This window comes from Oryctolagus cuniculus, chromosome 17 (assembly GCF_964237555.1).
Source record: "Oryctolagus cuniculus chromosome 17, mOryCun1.1, whole genome shotgun sequence".
Lineage (NCBI taxonomy): Eukaryota > Metazoa > Chordata > Mammalia > Lagomorpha > Leporidae > Oryctolagus > Oryctolagus cuniculus.
This window is the reverse complement of record NC_091448.1, coordinates 52,350,352-52,367,076: the sequence shown is the minus strand read 5'-3', so window position 1 is coordinate 52,367,076 and position 16,725 is coordinate 52,350,352. Positions and strand designations below refer to the sequence as shown.

The window sequence follows — 16,725 nt, the reverse complement described above, 5'->3', positions numbered from 1 at the left end:
CTATGTATCTGTTTTAAATTGTGAATGCATTCATAGAAGTTAAAATTCAAAGGGAAAAATGTATATACAGCTAGGCCTGCGCTGTGGTGTAGTGGGTAAAGCCACCAACTGCAGGGCCAACATCCCATATAGGTGCTGGTTCAAATCCCGGCTGCTCCTCTTTCAGTCCAGCTCACTGCTATGGCCTAGGAAAGCAGTAGAAGATGGCCCAAGTGCTTGGGCCCTGCACCCGCATGGGAGATCCAGAAGAAGCTCCTGGCTCCTGGCTTTGGATCGGCACAGCTCTGGCCATTTCGGCCAATCGGGGACTGAACCAGTGGACGGAAGACCTCTCTCTCTCTCTCTCTCTCTCTCTTTCCTTCTGTGTAACTCTGACTTTCAAATAAATAATAAATAAATCTTTTTAAAAAATATATACAGCAAAGAATAAGTTTACTCCCATTCCTGACCTTGGCCTGATGCCCTGCCCTAGTTTCCTGTGTGGCTTTCTAGAATGGTCCATGCACAGAATATAGTGAATATATAAGCATAGTGAGGACAGGGACTTGCTCCCGCCTAAATCCTTAGTCCTAGAGTAACACCTGGTGCTCAACCACTTTTTAACGGAATGACTGTGCTCTGCACTAGCTTCCAGCACTAGCCTAGTTCTGAGTGGCTGCAGAAGAACTCTGCGTGTGACTGAGCCACAGCCTGCACAGCAGGTCTCCTTTCATTTTGTTTACTTTGTGAACAGGTAACTTAAAAATGCTAAAGGCTGGGCCGGCGCCGTGGTTCAATAGGCTAATCCTCCACCTTGCGGCGCCCGCACACCGGGTTCTAGTCCCGGTCGGGGTGCCGGATTCTGTCCCGGTTGCCCCTCTTCCAGGCCAGCTCTCTGCTATGGCCAGGGAGTGCAGTGGAGGATGGCCCAGGTGCTTGGGCCCTGCACCCCATGGGAGACCAGGAAAAGCACCTGGATCCTGGCTCCTGCCATCGGATCAGCGCGGTGCGCCGGCTGCAGCGGCGGCCATTGGAGGGTGAACCAACGGCAAAAGGAAGACCTTTCTCTCTCTGTCTCTCTCTCTCTCACTGTCCACTCTGCCTGTCAAAAATAAAAAATAAAATAAAAAAAAAATGCTAAAGGCACGAAGGTATGAAAGCATGAAAAGCCTTCCTTCCAGCTTTGTTCCCCACCCATCTAGTTCTCCACCAGGTCCTGTAACTTCCTGCCTATATAGGAAGGGACTTCAAAAAGCACACGGAAAAGTGGAATTAGAAGACAAGTTTAACCTGGTGCAAAACAAGTTGAAATCTATGCATGCTTTTTTTATAATATGCATTTTGTTTGACAGGCAGAGTTAGACAGTGAGAGACAGACAGAGAGAAAGGTCTTCCTTCCATTGGTTCACCCCCCAAATGGCCGCTACGGCAGGCGCGCTGCACCAATCCGAAGCCAGGAGCCAGGTGCTTCCTCCTGGTCTCCCATGCGGGTGCAGGGCCCAAGCACTTGGGCCATCCTCCACTGCACTCCCGGGCCACAGCAGAGAGTTGGACTGGAAGAGGAGCAACCGGGACCAGAACTGGCGTCCCAACCGGGACTAGAACCTGGGGTGCCGGCGCCACAGGCGGAGGATTAACCTAGCGAGCCATGGCGCTGGCCCATAATATGAATTTTTTATCAACTTTTTTTTTTTCAAGAGATTGAGAGGAAGAGAGAGTGAGAGAGAGAGCTAGACAGAGCTGCCATTCACTGCTTCGTTCTCCGAAATGCCTTGCAATGGCCAGGACTGGACCAGGCCAAAGCTGGAAGCCAGGAACTCCATTCCTGCCTCCCATGGGAGTGGCAGGGGCCCAAGCACTTGGACCATCTTCTGCTTTCCCAGACGCACTAGCAGGGAGGGTGCTGAATCAGAAGCAGAGCAACCAGGATTCAAACCAGAGCTGCGATATGGGGTGCTGGCAGTGCGGGCGGTGGGCGGCCTATCCCACTGCACGGCAACACCAGCCCCTCTTTCAGAAATGCTTGTTGACTGGACTCACATTCCTTGGCTCCATCTTCTATACTTTGATCATATAAGACTCTCCTGGAAGCCTTTCTTTTTGTCTATGTGGACTTTCCTCTTTAGCATCCCGTTGCTGACTTGGGAATGGAATCTCTCCTTTAATTACTTTCTGGGGATACTAATTAGATTAGGTTTCTCTGGGAGCTGAGTTATCACTGGCTCCCCTGCCCCAGGGACCAGGCTTTGTCATCATTTTCTGCTATGGTCATCCCCTCGTGGCTTGCAAAGCTTCCCCACCCTTTGACTCACACCTTCTCTCCAGGGGAGGCACATGACTGCTCTGATTGTTGAAACTGGGGAGAATAAACTAGACTGTTCAACTGAGGCCAACTCTTTTCCTTTTAGGGCTGAGCTGAACCACAGGGAGCACAAGTTGCCCTCTGCCACTCCAGGGTACAGGAGGCCCACCTGGCCAAATTTGGGCTGAGACCAGGTACTTCTGTGTAAACATAGGGTCACTGGGCAGGCATGAGGCACAGCTATTAAGATGCCACTTGGGATGCCCACATACTATCAACCACCTGGGTTTAAGTCCCAGGTGTGGGGCTGGCGCCGTGGCTCACTTGGTTAATCCTCTGCCTGCAGCACCAGCATCCTATATGGGTGCCAGGTTCTAGTCCCGGTTGCTCCTCTTCCAGTCTAGCTCTCTGCTGTGGCCTGGGAGGGCAGTAGAGGATGGCCCAAGTGCTTGGGCCCCTGCACCTGCATGGGAGACCAGGAAGAAGCACCTGGCTCCTGGCTTCAGATCGGCACAGTGCCGGCCATAGCGGCCATTTGGGGAGTGAACCAACAGAAGAAAGACCCTTTTCTCTGTCTCTCTCTCTCTCTCTCTCTCTCTCTCTCTCTCTACCTGTCAAATAAAAAAAAGTCCTAGTTGTGCTTCTGATTCCAGCTTCCTGCAAATGTATGCCCTGAGAGGCCCCAGATGATGGCTCAGGTAGCTGGGTCCCTGCCACCCACAATCCAGACCTGGACTGGATTCCAAGATCCTGACTTTGGCCCAGCCCCAGCTGTTGGAGGCATCTGGGGTGTGAACCAGCAAATACAAGATGGTCTCTTTCCTTTCTATTTCTGCCTTTTCAAATAAAATTTCAAATAAATAAACAAAAATTTAAAAACTAGTAAATAAATATGGAGTGCCTACTGGGGTGGGGTGGGGGGGCTGCTCATAGACGTCAGTCACATCCCCTACCCTAGCCTCCTACAGGTGACAAAGGTGCTATTTTGGCCAAACATCTTTTGCTTCATTGCTGTTTGTTTAGGACCTAGGCATAGAAGGCAGCTGCCACTTCTTGGTCCCCCTCAGGGGTATACTGGCCAACCAGAAAAACCCAAGAAGAAGCCCTGGGTGGGGCTAGTGTTCTTGGTATGGGCAGGTGTCTTGACACGGGTGAGGCAGAGGCTCACATTAGATCAGGTGCTTTTTTTTTTTTTACACTTGAATGGCTACTGTTTAGCCACATGGCCCGGGTAAAAGGCTTTGGGCCAAGTGTGTATTGTTTTAACCTTGGCTGATGACTGTGGTTTGCCCACAGAGGAGTGGCTGCTTCCAGAGGTAGGACTGTTTGATGCAAAGCAGCCTCAGGGAGACTGAGCTTGGGCCACTCAGACCTGGGCAAAGGAAAAGATATGGACTGTGAGGGTGACCGCACCTAAGAGGTAGAAGGTTCTAGAGCTTTTATCACACGGGCCTGGCTGGAGTGGGGGGTATTTGTAACCTCTCATTTGTAGGTCATTTGTAGCCCCTCACTGATGGACAGACTATTAATTTGCTTCTTCCCAGTGGCAAGGCCTCTGGTTTTTGCCTGTACTACAGGTTCCAGCGTTAAGTCGTTGCTGTCAGGCCCAGGTGGACAGCACTAGATCAATTAGCTCATCTTCAGCTTTCTATTCAGGGCTAAAGAGGCGATTATGATTAGAATCCTTAGATCCGGCCCGGCGCCATGGCTCAATAGGCTAATCCTCTGCCTGCGGCACCGGCACACTGGGTTCTAGTCCCAGTCGGGGCACCGGATTCTGTCCCGGTTGCCCCTCTTCCATGCCAGCCCTCTGCTATGGCCCGGGAGTGCAGTGGAGGATGGCCCAAGTCCTTGGGCCCTGCACCCACATGGGAGACCAGGAGAAGCACCTGGCTCCTGGCTTCAGATCAGTGTGATGCGCCGGCCGCAGCGCGCCGGCCGCAGCAGCCATTGGAGGGTGAACCAACGGCAAAAGGAAGACCTTTCTCTCTGTCTCTCTCTCTCACTGTCCACTCTGCCTGTCAAAAAAATAAATAAATAAAAATAAAAAAAGAATCCTTAGATCCATGTGGTTCGCCCATGGGCAGATGGGTTGAAAATATTCCCTCTGGGTAGAGATGCAGGGTGGTCCAGGCTGGGCAGGTGGGTGTGCAGGTGCCACCAACGTCTTGAGGGAGTGTGCCTGGGCAATCTAGGGGTTCAAAAGTGTCCTGAGACACTAATGGCAGAAGATGTGCTCCCTAAGAGGCCTTGGACCATGGACTTCAGCAGCTTCAGCTCAGGGTCTGGTGAAGTTACCCTGCCAGGTAAGCACGAGGGGAACACCCTCGCTAAGAGGCCGCTTGTAGGCAGCAACACCAGCCACTGTGGCACCTGTTGACCAGGCCTGACCACACCTCAGGGCAGGGAACCCAGAGTTCAAGGTGGGCAGGGAAATTAAAAAGATATACAAGTGTTTCCCTTTGGGGTGATAAGAAAGTTCTACCAGATGGCCGTATTGCTGGAGAGTTCTCCCAGTTAAACCCAGGCCCCTGGTCATGTTTGCCACCTAACTGACATCTTGGTGAGGCTGGTCAAGATTTTCTCCATGGAGCTCTCCTCCCTCAAATATTACTGAGTTTCGATCATGGTCTTTGGGGACAATAACAACTGTTTTTTTGTTGTTGTTTTGTTTTTGTGAACATAGCTCTATCTGAAGTCGTGTGTACTTTATTAGGTCGTCCAGTTCTCTTTTCACCATCACGTGACACTCATGAAGAGTCTTGATTTTGAGGCCTTGAAGGAACCACATCCATTTCCAGGGAGAGCCAGCCCGGGTCATTGCTTAAGAAAACAGATCTGGGGGCCGGGCCTGTGGCATAGCCAGCTAAGCCACTGCCTGCGATGCCGGCATCCCCTATGGGCACCAGTTCAAGTCCTGGCTGCTCCACTTCTGCTCCAGCTCCCTGCTTATGTGCCCAGGAAAGCAGCAGAAGTGCTTGGGACAGGGAAGCTTTAAAAAATGCTGGTCCACAGGCTGTACCAGGGTTTCTTACTTAACTGGCCCGGGGTGGGGCCCGGTTATCAACACAGTGCCTGGCTCTGACGTTTGGTTAAAAAGCACATTTCAGGGCAGGCATCTGACCTAGTGATTAAGCCACCAGTCCTGTATCAGAGTGCCTCAGTTAAGATACCTGACTCCAACTTCCTGCTAATGTGGACACCGGAAGGTAGCAATGATGGCTCAAGTAGTGTGTTCCCGTCGCCCGTGGGGGAGACCTGGCTTTGGCTACGGCCCAGTCCCAGTCCCAGATACTATAGGCATTTGGGGGGTGACGGGAGTGCACCTGTTTTCTTAAAAAAAAAATCTACATCTGACTCCTACCTTCACAGCCTGGGCTGCATATTGGGTTGCAGCAGGTTAAGCCGTCGCTTGGCATGCCCACATCTCACATCTGTCAGTTTGAGTCCTAGATGCTCCATTTCCAACCCAGCTCCCTACCAGTGTGCCTGGGGAGCAGCAGGCTCCAGTCCTTGAGTTCCTGCCACCCATATGGGAGACCTGGATGGAGTTCCAGGCTGCTGACTTCAACCTGACCCAGCCCCAGCTGTTGCAGGCATTTGGGGAGTGAACCTGCAGATGGAAGACCTCTCTCTGTCTCTGTCACTCTGCATTTCACATAAACAAACGATTCTTTGGAAACAAAAAAATAAAAAAGAAACCTTGTACAGCCTTTATCGTAACACAGAGGAAATTTTCGGTTCCCTATCTGCTTATGCTGATCAGCTACGGGTTCTCGAGTGTGGGTGCGGCTCCTCCTCCGAGACACCCAGCCCTGGGTGCTCGGTAAGTTGTTTGCCCAATGAATGACGCTGGCAGCAGAAGCGAGTGCTGGCATTTTTCGTATGTGAAGAAAACACCCCTAACTACATGCCCAGGAAATGATTCATCCGGTGAGAAGGCTCTCCGGGTGGCTTGCCGCACCATGATTATGCACTCTTGGAAGGAGAGAGAGTGGAAGAGTGAAGGTGTCGTGGGTGGCTGCAGGTGGCAGTGGCGGCAGGGACGGGGCCGTGGAGAAGCCGCTCGCTCAGCACAGGCAGAACCAGCAGAGGCCTCGAGGCGGCTTCATTTCTGCCAGCAAAGATGCCCACGGCAGGAGAAGACAGGGAGGAGCCATGGGCGGTGTGGCGTGGAGTCAGGAAACCTGGGCCCCAGCCCTAGCTCTGTCAGGAACCAGCCAGTGACCTTGGCAAGTCATTGAACCTCAGGCTCTTTGTCCAGCTTAAGACCACTGGACTTGGATGTCTTCCACAGTTGGTTTCAGTTAAACATTTTGAAATTGTATGGCCAGCTTCAATTATATACAAATTTCAAAAAAATATTCTATATAAAGATAGCATCAGCAAAGTCAGAAGACAAGGATCAAAAGATCTGGAGATAATAAATATGTCCATCAGAAGAGGAATGGCAAGGCAGCATGCATTTAGCTTGGCAGTTAAGACACTGCACACCACGTGGGAGTGCTTCAGGTCGATCCCTGGCCCTGGCTCCTGACTGCGGCTTTCTGCTAATGCAGACCCCGAGAGGCCGCAGTGACGGCTCAAGTGGCTGGGTCCTTGCCCCCGGAGTGGCATTGGATTCAGTTTCTGGCTCCCAGCTTCAGTCAAAGCCCCAAGTTGGGGCTGTTGTGGGCATTTGGGGAGTGAACCAGCAGAGAGCTCTCTTTCTCTCTTTCTTCCCTTTCTCTCTCATTCTCATCACTCTGTGTGTGTGTGTGTGTGTGTGTGCGTCTGCCTCTCATGATAAATTAAATTAAAAATAAATAAATAGGAATGGTTGAGTAAATGATGGTGAGGCCATTCACTGGAGTATCACGCAGCAGTACAAAGAAAGCAGAAACTCTGTGTGTGCTGAGAGGAGCCATCTCCAGCTCGTAGGCAACACGGGAAGGCACAGAACCTTGGACACACAGACAACACATACGAGAGGTCTTCCCAGGCCCGTGGGGAGTGCACACTGTGCATTTCCATACTGCTGTGCACCAAGATAAACTTATCTTTTACTTCTGTTCTCCCACAAACTTTCTGAAACCCTCTCGCTTACGTAGTTGCTTATGTAGACATAGGCCACACCTGCAGGGATAAACAGGAACGTGCACCAGCTTCCAGGGAGAGAAGCGAGGTGCAGAACAGGGGGTGACTTGTTTTCAGATTTTCTTTTATATCCTTGTTAAGTCTATGATAAGAAAAAGACCTGGCCGGCGCCGTGGCTCAATAGGCTAATCCTCCACCTTGCGGCGCCGGCACACCGGATTCTAGTCCCGGTCGGGGCGCCGGATTCTGTCCCGGTTGCCCCTCTTCCAGGCCAGCTCTCTGCTGTGGCCAGGGAGTGCAGTGGAGGATGGCCCAGGTGCTTGGGCCCTGCACCCCATGGGAGACCAGGAAAAAGCACCTGGATCCTGGCTCCTGCCATTGGATCAGCGGGATGCGCCGGCTGCAGCGGCGGCCATTGGAGGGTGAACCAACGGCAAAGGAAGACCTTTCTCTCTCTGTCTCTCTCTCTCACTGTCCACTCTGCCTGTCAAAAAAAAAAAAAAAAAAAAAAAAAAAAAAGACCTGAAGTGGAAGTGTGAACTCTCGATAGTAGCACTCAGCCATTCTGCTTTGAGAGTCACTTGCCCACTCCGGCTGCTCCCTGACCACAACAGTGATAGGGACAGCGTTGACCCACGCCCCTGGGGTTTCATCAGTGAATACCCTGGAGCCCATCTGGAGAGGCCAGGCCAGAGGGTGGCAATGCCCATGTCAGCCTGTAGGAGGGCTCTTGGGTGACAGTGGCCCTGAGCCCCCTGAGCCAGAGGCAGGAGGTGCACACAGTGCAGGGGAGCAAGGACTGGAAACATGTGGGAAAGGGGAGTCGAATCGGACAGGGAGAAATAGATGGTAACAAAACGACCTGGAAATCAGGGAGCAGGGCGGAAGGATGGGGTGAGGCCTACCTCCCGCAGCTTCTCCTGGGCTTCAGCAAGGGCCGCCTGCTTCTCCTGCAGCTGGGCCAAGGCTGCGTTCATGCGGATTCGTTTGGGCTCCACCACCCGGTACAGCCGCCCGTACAGCTGTGGTACGGGCAGACGACCAGGCTGCGGAGCTGCCCACCCTCTGGGTCTGCCGCTCCCCAGCTCCCTCTGGGCCTGCCCTCGCTGCCGCTTCACTCACCTCCATGGCCCGCACCCACATGCAGAGGGACTTGGCGGCCAGGGAGACACGGCCGATGATGTCCGGCTGAAAGTCGGGCTGCGCACAGTAGGCCCCGATCTTCTTCAGAACCTTGTCAGAGATGTTGTCTTTGTCGAAGTGGATCAGGGACTTGATAAAGTTCTGCTCCCCTGTGGGACAGCAGTTGGGGGCCTTAGCCAAACCCCAATCCCACCCTCCTTGTCCAGGTTTCACCACCACTCCTTTTTTTTTTTTCTTTTTTTTTTGACAGGCAGAGTTATAGATAGTGAGAGAGAGAGAGAGACGAGAGAAAGGTCTTCCTTCCGTTGGTTCACCCCCCAGATGGCTGCTACGGCCGGCGCACTGCGCCGATCCAAAGGCAGGAGCCAGGTGCTTCTCCTGGTCTCCCATGGGGTGCAGGGCCCAAGCACTAGGGCCATCCTCCACTGCCCTCCCGGGCCACAGCAGAGAACTGGACTGGAAGAAGAGCAACCGGACTAGAACCTGGCACCCATATGGGATGCCGGTGCTGCAGGCGGAGGATTAGCCTAGTGAGCCGTGGCGCCAGCCCACCACTCTTTTTTTTTTTTTTTTTTTTTTTAAGAAAAAAGATTTATTTATTTATTTTGAAAGTCAGAGTTACAGAGAGAGAGAGAAAGAGAGAGAGACATCTTCTATCCACTGATTTGCTCATCAGATGGCCACAATGGCCAGGGCTGGGCCAGGCCAAAGCCAGGAGCCAGGAGTTTCTTCTAAATCTCCCACGTGGGTGGAAGGGGCCCGGGTACTTGGGCCATCTTCTGCTGCTTTCCCAGACCATTAGCAGGGAGCTGGAGGTGCCCATATGGAATGCCAGCATTGCAGGCAGCAGCTTAACCCCTATGCTACAATGTCAGCCCCTCACCACCACTTCTTCTTCCTTTTTAAGATTTATTTTATTTATTTGAAAGCCAGAGTTACAGAGAGAGAGACAGAGAGAGCCAGAGAGACACACACAGAGAGAGAGAGAGAGATCGGCTGGTTCACTCCCCAAATGGTCATAATGGCCAGGGCTGGCTGGGCCACTTGAACTGGCACCCATATGGGATGCCAGCGTTGCAGGCGGTGGCTTTCCTGCTATGCCACAACATCAGCCCTTGACCACCACTTCTTAGATGTAGTTACATTCATCCTGGGCCCAGTTCCCGGGGCAAGAATATCGTCAATGAGCTCTCAGTTCCCACAGCTCCCAGTATTCCCAGTCTGATCTCCCATCACTCACCTTTGGCCCTCACAGCACTGCCACCCTACACGTCATCCTTTCTGCACACCACACTACCTTTCACCAAACTGCAGCTCCCAAGCCATATTTCACTCTGGGGACCCAAAGCAGGGGAAACCACCCACATGAAACAAAAATCGGAGCTTGTCTCCGATGTCTGATTCCTGTGTGTTTTAGGGACAGGGACAAGGCTTTCCTGTCCATGGAGTCTGCAGTACGTTCCTACATGTTGATGGCAACTTCCCTTTGTTGGCCTATCTGAAGGTGAGCTGGCACCAGGGTTGTGGCATAGCAGGTTAAGCCACCACTTGGGATGCCCACATCCCATATCAGAGCGCAGGTGCAAGTCTGAGCTCCTCCACTTCTTATCCAGTATCCTGGTAATGTGTGTGGGAAGACAGAAGACAATGGCCAAAGTACCTGAGATCCTACCACCCATGTGAGAGACCTGGATGGAGTTTCTGGCTCCTGGCTTTGGCCTGGCCCAGGCCTGTCTGTTGTGACCATCAGGGGAGTGAACCAGTGGATGGAAAATCTCTCTGACTCTTTCCCTATGTCACTCAGCCTTTCAAATACATAACCAAAAAAAATTTTTTTAAAGCTGTTTTGACTGTTACCACCAAAGACTCTTGGTGGACACCGATGCCTTCTTTCCCCTCCCAGGCTCCCGGCTCCTGGGGGTCAGCACCAAGCCTTGCTTGTCCCCATCTCCGGACGATCAGTGACCCTGGGGGCTGAAGGCAGGCATCCCCAGCTTACCCAGCTGCCTCTTGGCCTCTGCCCAGGTGGGCTCGTTGCCTCGCAGAATCATGACAGCCTGCATCACAATCTCCACCTGGGCAGGGGGCCGTCCGTAAGACTTGATCTCCCCTATATCCTTCTTGTTCAGAGACTCCAGGGCCTGGGAAAAGGATTCACAGAGGGAGCTGGGACACAGCCAACCCAGGGACCAGCGGAGGTTGCATTCTGTCCCCACGCTTCCCTAAGGACTTCAAGGACAAGCCTCGCTCCCTCCCCAGACACGCCTGCTCCCAGCACCCAGCCTAGCACCCGCCCCTGGTACCCGCATGGCCTCTTCCAGGGCAGGCAGTGCCTCTTCGAGGTCCTTCTGGGCATTGTCAGCCAGGGCCTGACATTTGATTTCCTCAACTGCAATCTTCTCACTGTTGGCTGTTACGGCCTGCGGATGAACAGAGGACAAGGGTTTCCTGGCTTCCCTCTCGGGCAAAAGTGAGAGTGACAGTAGTGGGGGAGGGGATGAAGGAGAAGGCTAAAGAAAATGTGAGGAGGTGGGGCTGGCATCATGGCACAGCAGGTTAAGCGGCCACCTGGAACACTGGCATCCCTGATGAGCGCTGGTTCAAGTCCCAGCTGCCCCACTTCGGATCCAGCTCCCTGCTGATGTGCCTGGGAAAGCAACAGGAGATGGCCCAAGTCCTTAGGCTCCTGACACCCACTTAGGAAGACCCAGATGAAGCTACTGGCTTCAGCTCTGCCATTGTAGCTCTTTGGGGAGTGACCCAGCGGATGGAAGATCTTACTCTGTCTCTCTCTCTCTCTTTCTCTGAACTATGTCTTTCAAATAAATAAATATTTTTTAAAAATTGTGAGGAGTGCAGTAGGTGTCCCGGATGCAGGAACTGAGGGAGCCCTGGGAGCCTCTTCCCAGCACGGGGTGGGGGTGGGGGTGGGGGGCACCTTCTGCTGCTCATCTGCTTCCCGCTTCTGCTGCACGATGATGACCAGGTACTCCTCACACTGCTTCTGGAACTCGGCCACCTTCTTCTTGGCGTCCTCCAGCTCCAACGACATCACTTCCACCTTCTCCCTTGTCTCATCGATCTTGAACAGGCCGGTCCGCAGCTTGTTGGCTTGGTCCAGCAGCTCCTGGTGTTTTTCTGCCAACAGTCTGGGGGAGAGGGCACAGTGAGGAATGTGGAGGGGTGGGGCTCCCAGGGAGGGGGGGTTGTCCCGCACCACCAGCCTGCCTGGGGTGGGGGGTAGGGGGTGGGCTCGGGCCTGTCTCCTTTCCTTCCTAGTCAGGGTTGCGTTATTTCCTGCCTGGATCATTGCCTACAGCTTCCCACTGGTCTTCTCCTTCTAGTTCATTCTTCACACCACTGTCAAAATCTGCTTGGGAAGCACTGTTCCCATCATGCCAGCTCCCCTTCCAAAGTGCCAAGTGTCTTTTTGCAGTTAATGGGCACACAGGTGGCTGGGGCTCCTGGTCAGCTTCCAGATGAGGCAGGGGAACCGAACCTATGATCAGCTAGAACCCCAGCCCCCCAGCCCCATCCCCTGATCTCCAGGGAAAGCAAGAGAGACTAAAGGTTGAGTTGATTACCAATGACCAGGGATTTAACCAGACATGGAGAGGTCATGGAGCCACCAAAAAAACACAAAAAAACAAAAAAACAAGAAGGGCAGGGTCGGGGCGGGGGGGCTTCAGGTTGGTGACCACCACATCCACATGACGAGAGGGTGGTAGCCCAGCTCCATAGGGACAGGAGTGCCTGTGCTCGGGATCCTTAGAGACCTCACTGTACGTTCATCTGTGTCTTTCAAATTCTATTGATTTTATTTGAAAGTCAGAGAGACAGAGAAAGAAGCAGGGAGACAGAGAGAATTCCCATCTGCTGATTCACTCCCCAAAAGCCCACGAGAGATGAGGCTGGATTAGGCTGAAACCAGGAGCTCAATTCAGGTCTCCCACGTGGGTGTCAGGGATCCAACCATCTGGGCCATCACTGCTGCCTCCCAAAGTCTGCATTAGCAGGAAGCTGGAGGCAGGAGTAGAGCCAGGATTCAAACCCAATCACTTCAATATAGGATACAGGCATCCCAAGCTGTGCCTTAACTGCTATGCCAAATGTCTCTCCTTATTAGTACCTTCTAAAATATCTGTTGTAGGGGCTGGCGTTGTGGTGTAGTGGGTTAAGCTGCTGCCTGCAACGCCAGCATCCCAAATGGGCACTGCTAATGCACCTGGGAGAGCAGTGAAGGATGGCCCAAGTGCTTGGGCCCCTGCCACCCACAAGGGGAGACCTGGATGAAGCTCCCGGCTACTGCTTGGTCAAGCCTTGACTATTGAGTCCATTTAGGGAGTGAGCCAGAAGATGGAAGATCTCTCTCCCTTTCTCTTTCTGCCTTTCAAATAAATGAAATATCTGTCGCAATAAGCTGACAATACTATGTGAAGTATCTTCTTCAGTTCTGTGAGCCACTCCAGCAAATAAAACTGAACCCCGGCAGGAGTCATGGGGACACCCCATTTAGAGCTGGCACTCAGGAACACTTGACTGGCATCTGCAGCAGAGGGCAGTCTTGTGGGAAACCTGAGGGATGTGACTGTAACTCCGGGTAGATGAAACTAAACTACTACTAAACTGTAGACGCCCAGCCAGTGTTCCCTGGAGAATTGCTTGCTGTGTGGGGAAGACCTCCTACATCTGGTGTCAGAAGTGCAGTGTTGTGTTGAATGTGAGAAGGGAACGCACTTTGGTTGCAGTCTCCCATACAGCTGAAAAGTCTGGAGCGCATCGAAGCCAGAGAGGAAAGGCCTGGGTATGTTATAGTGGTGTTTAAGGTGTGTGATGGCCAGAAAAAGAGAGAAATAGCATTCCATTTCTGGACAGAGGGTGGGAGGCAAAGGGCTCTAGAGGTGGTCTCTCCCAGTGGACACCCCATCTTCCTTCTTAACTTCCTGGGCACAACTAAAACTCTTTGTTGTGGCACAGCAGGTTAAGCCACAGCCTACAATAGCATCACAGATGAGTGCTGGTTCAAGTCCAGCTGCTCCAATTCCAATCCAGCTCCCTGCTAGTGCTCGTGAGAAAGCAGAAGATGGCTCAGGTGCTTGGGCACCTGCCACCCATGTAGGAGACCTGGATGGAATTCCTGGCTCCTGGCTTCAGCCTCGCCCAATCCCAGGCTGTTGCAGCCATCTGGGGTGTGAACCAGCAGATGGATCATCTCTCTCTTTCTCTGTAACTCTGCGTTTCAAATAAATGAATCTTAAAAAAAAAGAAAAGAAAAGAAAAACACTTTGCACTGCTGCCACCCACGAGCACCCAGGTCCTTAAGCCAGTCCCTGCAGCCAGCTCCGGGCACTTTCCACTACATCACTCCGCAAGGTGCCCTCAGCAGCCACTCGGCCCCCTGGCCCCCATCCCCCCGCTCTTCTTGATACTTCTTATATCCAGACACGAGCTCCAGGTAGTTGGTGGGTGTGACGTAGTTGTGTCTTCGCAGCTCCAGCAGCATCTTCTGGGAGTACTGCGCCACCGACCAGTGCATGGTGACAAAGATCCGGGCCACCTTCTTGTGGATCTGAGGCCAATGATAACGGACAGAGGATGAAGGAGCTGGAGAGGGAAATGTGGGGGGAGATCGGGTGTGACGAGAGGAGGGGCTCACATTCTCTTGTGTCCCCAGATCTACTCCCATGAGGTACTTCTCAGCCACCTCCAGCAGGGCCTCGTGGGGCCACTCCGAGAACCAGTTGATGGTGGTGCAGTTCACCAAGGCCGGGTACTGGCGGATCCAGTTCCTGGGGAGAGGTTTCCAGAGGCAGTCACGTCCATTTGTGCACAGGCTACAGCCACCCCGCGTCCCTGTACCTCCCTGTTGGACCCTGCCCCTTTACAGCGGGGTCACATGTCACTTAGAAACACAGTCTGGAGTCAGACTGGAGAGGCGTGGGACTCAAGAAAGGACCTGGATGTCAGCTTCCCCTTCTGTAACGTGGGGGTCGGATTACACATGATGGTGGCTGCGGGGCTCAGTTGGGGGACCGATGCATATAAGATGCTAAGCATGGCACCTGTCACAAGGCAAATCCACCACGCACTGTACCCATTCAAGACTAAACCCCAGGGCAGCCCAGCTTGCCTCCCCACCCGAGTTCTCTGCCCTCCTCCCAATTTCTGATGCCTTTAAAAAAATCCAGTCATATCGAGAGTGGGTAAAGAAAACATGCTCTGTACATTGGGTGAGCTACTATTCAGTCTTAAAGAGAAGGCAACTGGTCACATGGCACATTGCAGATGGGCCTCAAGGACTTATGCTGAATGACACAAGCCTGTCACAGAAAGACAAGCACCATAGACTCACAGAGACAGAAAGGAGAACAGGGTTGCCAGGGGCTGAGAGAAGGAGGCATGAGGGGTTAGTACCTAATGGGTACAGAGTTTTAGTTTGCGAAAACAAAGAAGTTCTAGCAATCTGTGGCACGACAATATGAACATACCTCACACTACAGAAGGGAATGCTCAAAAAATGACCTGGGTGATTGGTTTATACTTTAAAAAAAAAAAAAAACTATGATTAAAGATTAAAAGCAAGCAAACAAAAAACTCCACAACTACTAACAACAAAAGAATGTAGTCACACCAAGAGGACGGATGACTCCCATGTCAGCTGTAGGACTGTCCTGAAAGAAGGCACAGAGATGGGTGAGCTGGGCAGGAGAGTAACTGTCACTCAAGACTAACTTCCAGGACTGGTGCTGTGGCACAGCGGGTTAAAGCTCTGGCCTGCAGTGCCAGCATCCCTGGCGCCGGTTCAAGTCCTGGCTGCTCCACTTCTGATCCAGCTCCAGCTCTCTGCTATGGCCTGGGAAATCAGAGGAAGCTGGCCCAAATCCTTGGGCCCCCGTACCCGCATGGGAGAAGCTCCTGGCTCCTGGCTTCGGATCGGCTCACTCAGATCAGCTCAACTCTGGCCCTTGCGGCAATTTGGGGAGTGAACCAGTGGATGGAAGACCTTTCTCTCTCCCTGGCTCTACATTTCTCTGTAACTCTGTCTTTCAAATAAATAAAATAAATCTTAAAAAAAAAAAAAGACTAACTTCCAGAAGGTCCGAGGAGGGGCAGGGGTACCCAGCAACAAGGGCAGGGGGGCTATGGGAGAGTGCTGGGGCCCACAGGGAGAAGAAGGACGTGGAGGAGTCACCTGAAGGGGTCCCCCACGGGGCTGAGGCAGAGCACGATGTGCAGGTTGTTCCGCACGCGCTCGATGAGGTAGGCGAAGAGGCTGTCTGAGGACTCAGGCACCTGCTCGGCCCGTGCCTGATCTATGATGTGTGCCTGGATCTGACAGAAGCCACACAGGGTCAGAGGGCTGAAGCTTCCAAGGCTGAGTCAGCAGGGCAGCAGGTTAGGTAGACTGACTGTATATATATATATTTTTTTTATCTTCATTTATGTCTTTTCATTTACTTGAAAGGCAGAGAGGCAGGGAGAGACCAAGAGCTTCCACCCTCTGGTTCATTCCCTAAATGCCTGTAACACCCAGGGCTGGGCCAGGCTGAGGCCAGGAGCCAGGAACTCTGATCCCCCACATAGGTGCCAGGGGCCCAAGTACCTGAGCCAGCATCTGTCGCCTCCCAGGGTGCACATTAGCAGGAAGCTGAGTCGGAACTGGAGGCAAGACTCAAAACAGGCGCTCCAATATGGGATATGGATGTCCCAAGTGGTGGCTTAACCCTCTGCACCACAACGTCCACCCCACGTGTGTGTTTTAAAGCGGCTCTGGGGGCGGACATTTGACCTGGCAGTTAAGTCCCTGCTTGGGACATCCACATCCCACATTAGAGTGCGTGGGTTTGTGTCCCTCCTCCACTTTAAGCCCACCTTCCTGCTAATGCCCACCCTGGGAGGCAGTGATGGCTCAAGTACTTGGGTCCCTACTACCTATGTGGAAGACCCAGACTGAGTTCCAGGCTCCTGGCTTTGGCCTGGCCCAGCCCTAGCTGTTGTGGGATTTTGGGAAGCCAACAAGGGGATGAAATATCTCTCTCTCTCTCTCTCTCTCTCTCTCTGCTTTTCAAATAAGTCTTTTTTTACATTTTGTTTTACAAAACAGCCTGGCTCAGCAGGGTTCCTGGGGGGAAGAGAGCTGGCCTCAGGGCGGTCCTGCAGAGCGCCTCTAGGAACCTGTGGCTTCTCAGGGATTAAGAAGGGCAAAGGACTGGCAGGTGTGGAAG

General features: G+C 52.7%; 1 protein-coding gene and 1 long non-coding RNA gene across 5 annotated transcripts in view; both read right to left on the bottom strand.

Moving 5' to 3' along the window:
* DNAH2 (dynein axonemal heavy chain 2) overlaps positions 1-16,725 on the bottom strand; it is a 119,860-nt gene that overhangs the window by 15,116 nt on the left and 88,019 nt on the right. For all 4 annotated transcript variants that reach the window (XM_051825206.2, XM_051825208.2, XM_008270771.4 and 1 more), the window contains 8 exons: positions 15,693-15,832; positions 14,157-14,289; positions 13,930-14,069; positions 11,439-11,649; positions 10,804-10,920; positions 10,500-10,641; positions 8,480-8,649; positions 8,263-8,379 (listed from right to left, as the gene is read on the bottom strand). In XM_051825206.2, the coding sequence (XP_051681166.2) occupies positions 8,263-8,379; positions 8,480-8,649; positions 10,500-10,641; positions 10,804-10,920; positions 11,439-11,649; positions 13,930-14,069; positions 14,157-14,289; positions 15,693-15,832 (1,170 nt within the window). The remainder of the gene's footprint in view (positions 1-8,262; positions 8,380-8,479; positions 8,650-10,499; positions 10,642-10,803; positions 10,921-11,438; positions 11,650-13,929; positions 14,070-14,156; positions 14,290-15,692; positions 15,833-16,725) is intronic.
* LOC138846202 (uncharacterized) lies at positions 5,619-8,253 on the bottom strand. Its single transcript, XR_011383654.1, has 2 exons — positions 7,880-8,253; positions 5,619-7,517 (listed from the first exon to the last, which is right to left on the bottom strand). It is a non-coding gene; the product is annotated as an uncharacterized lncRNA (long non-coding RNA).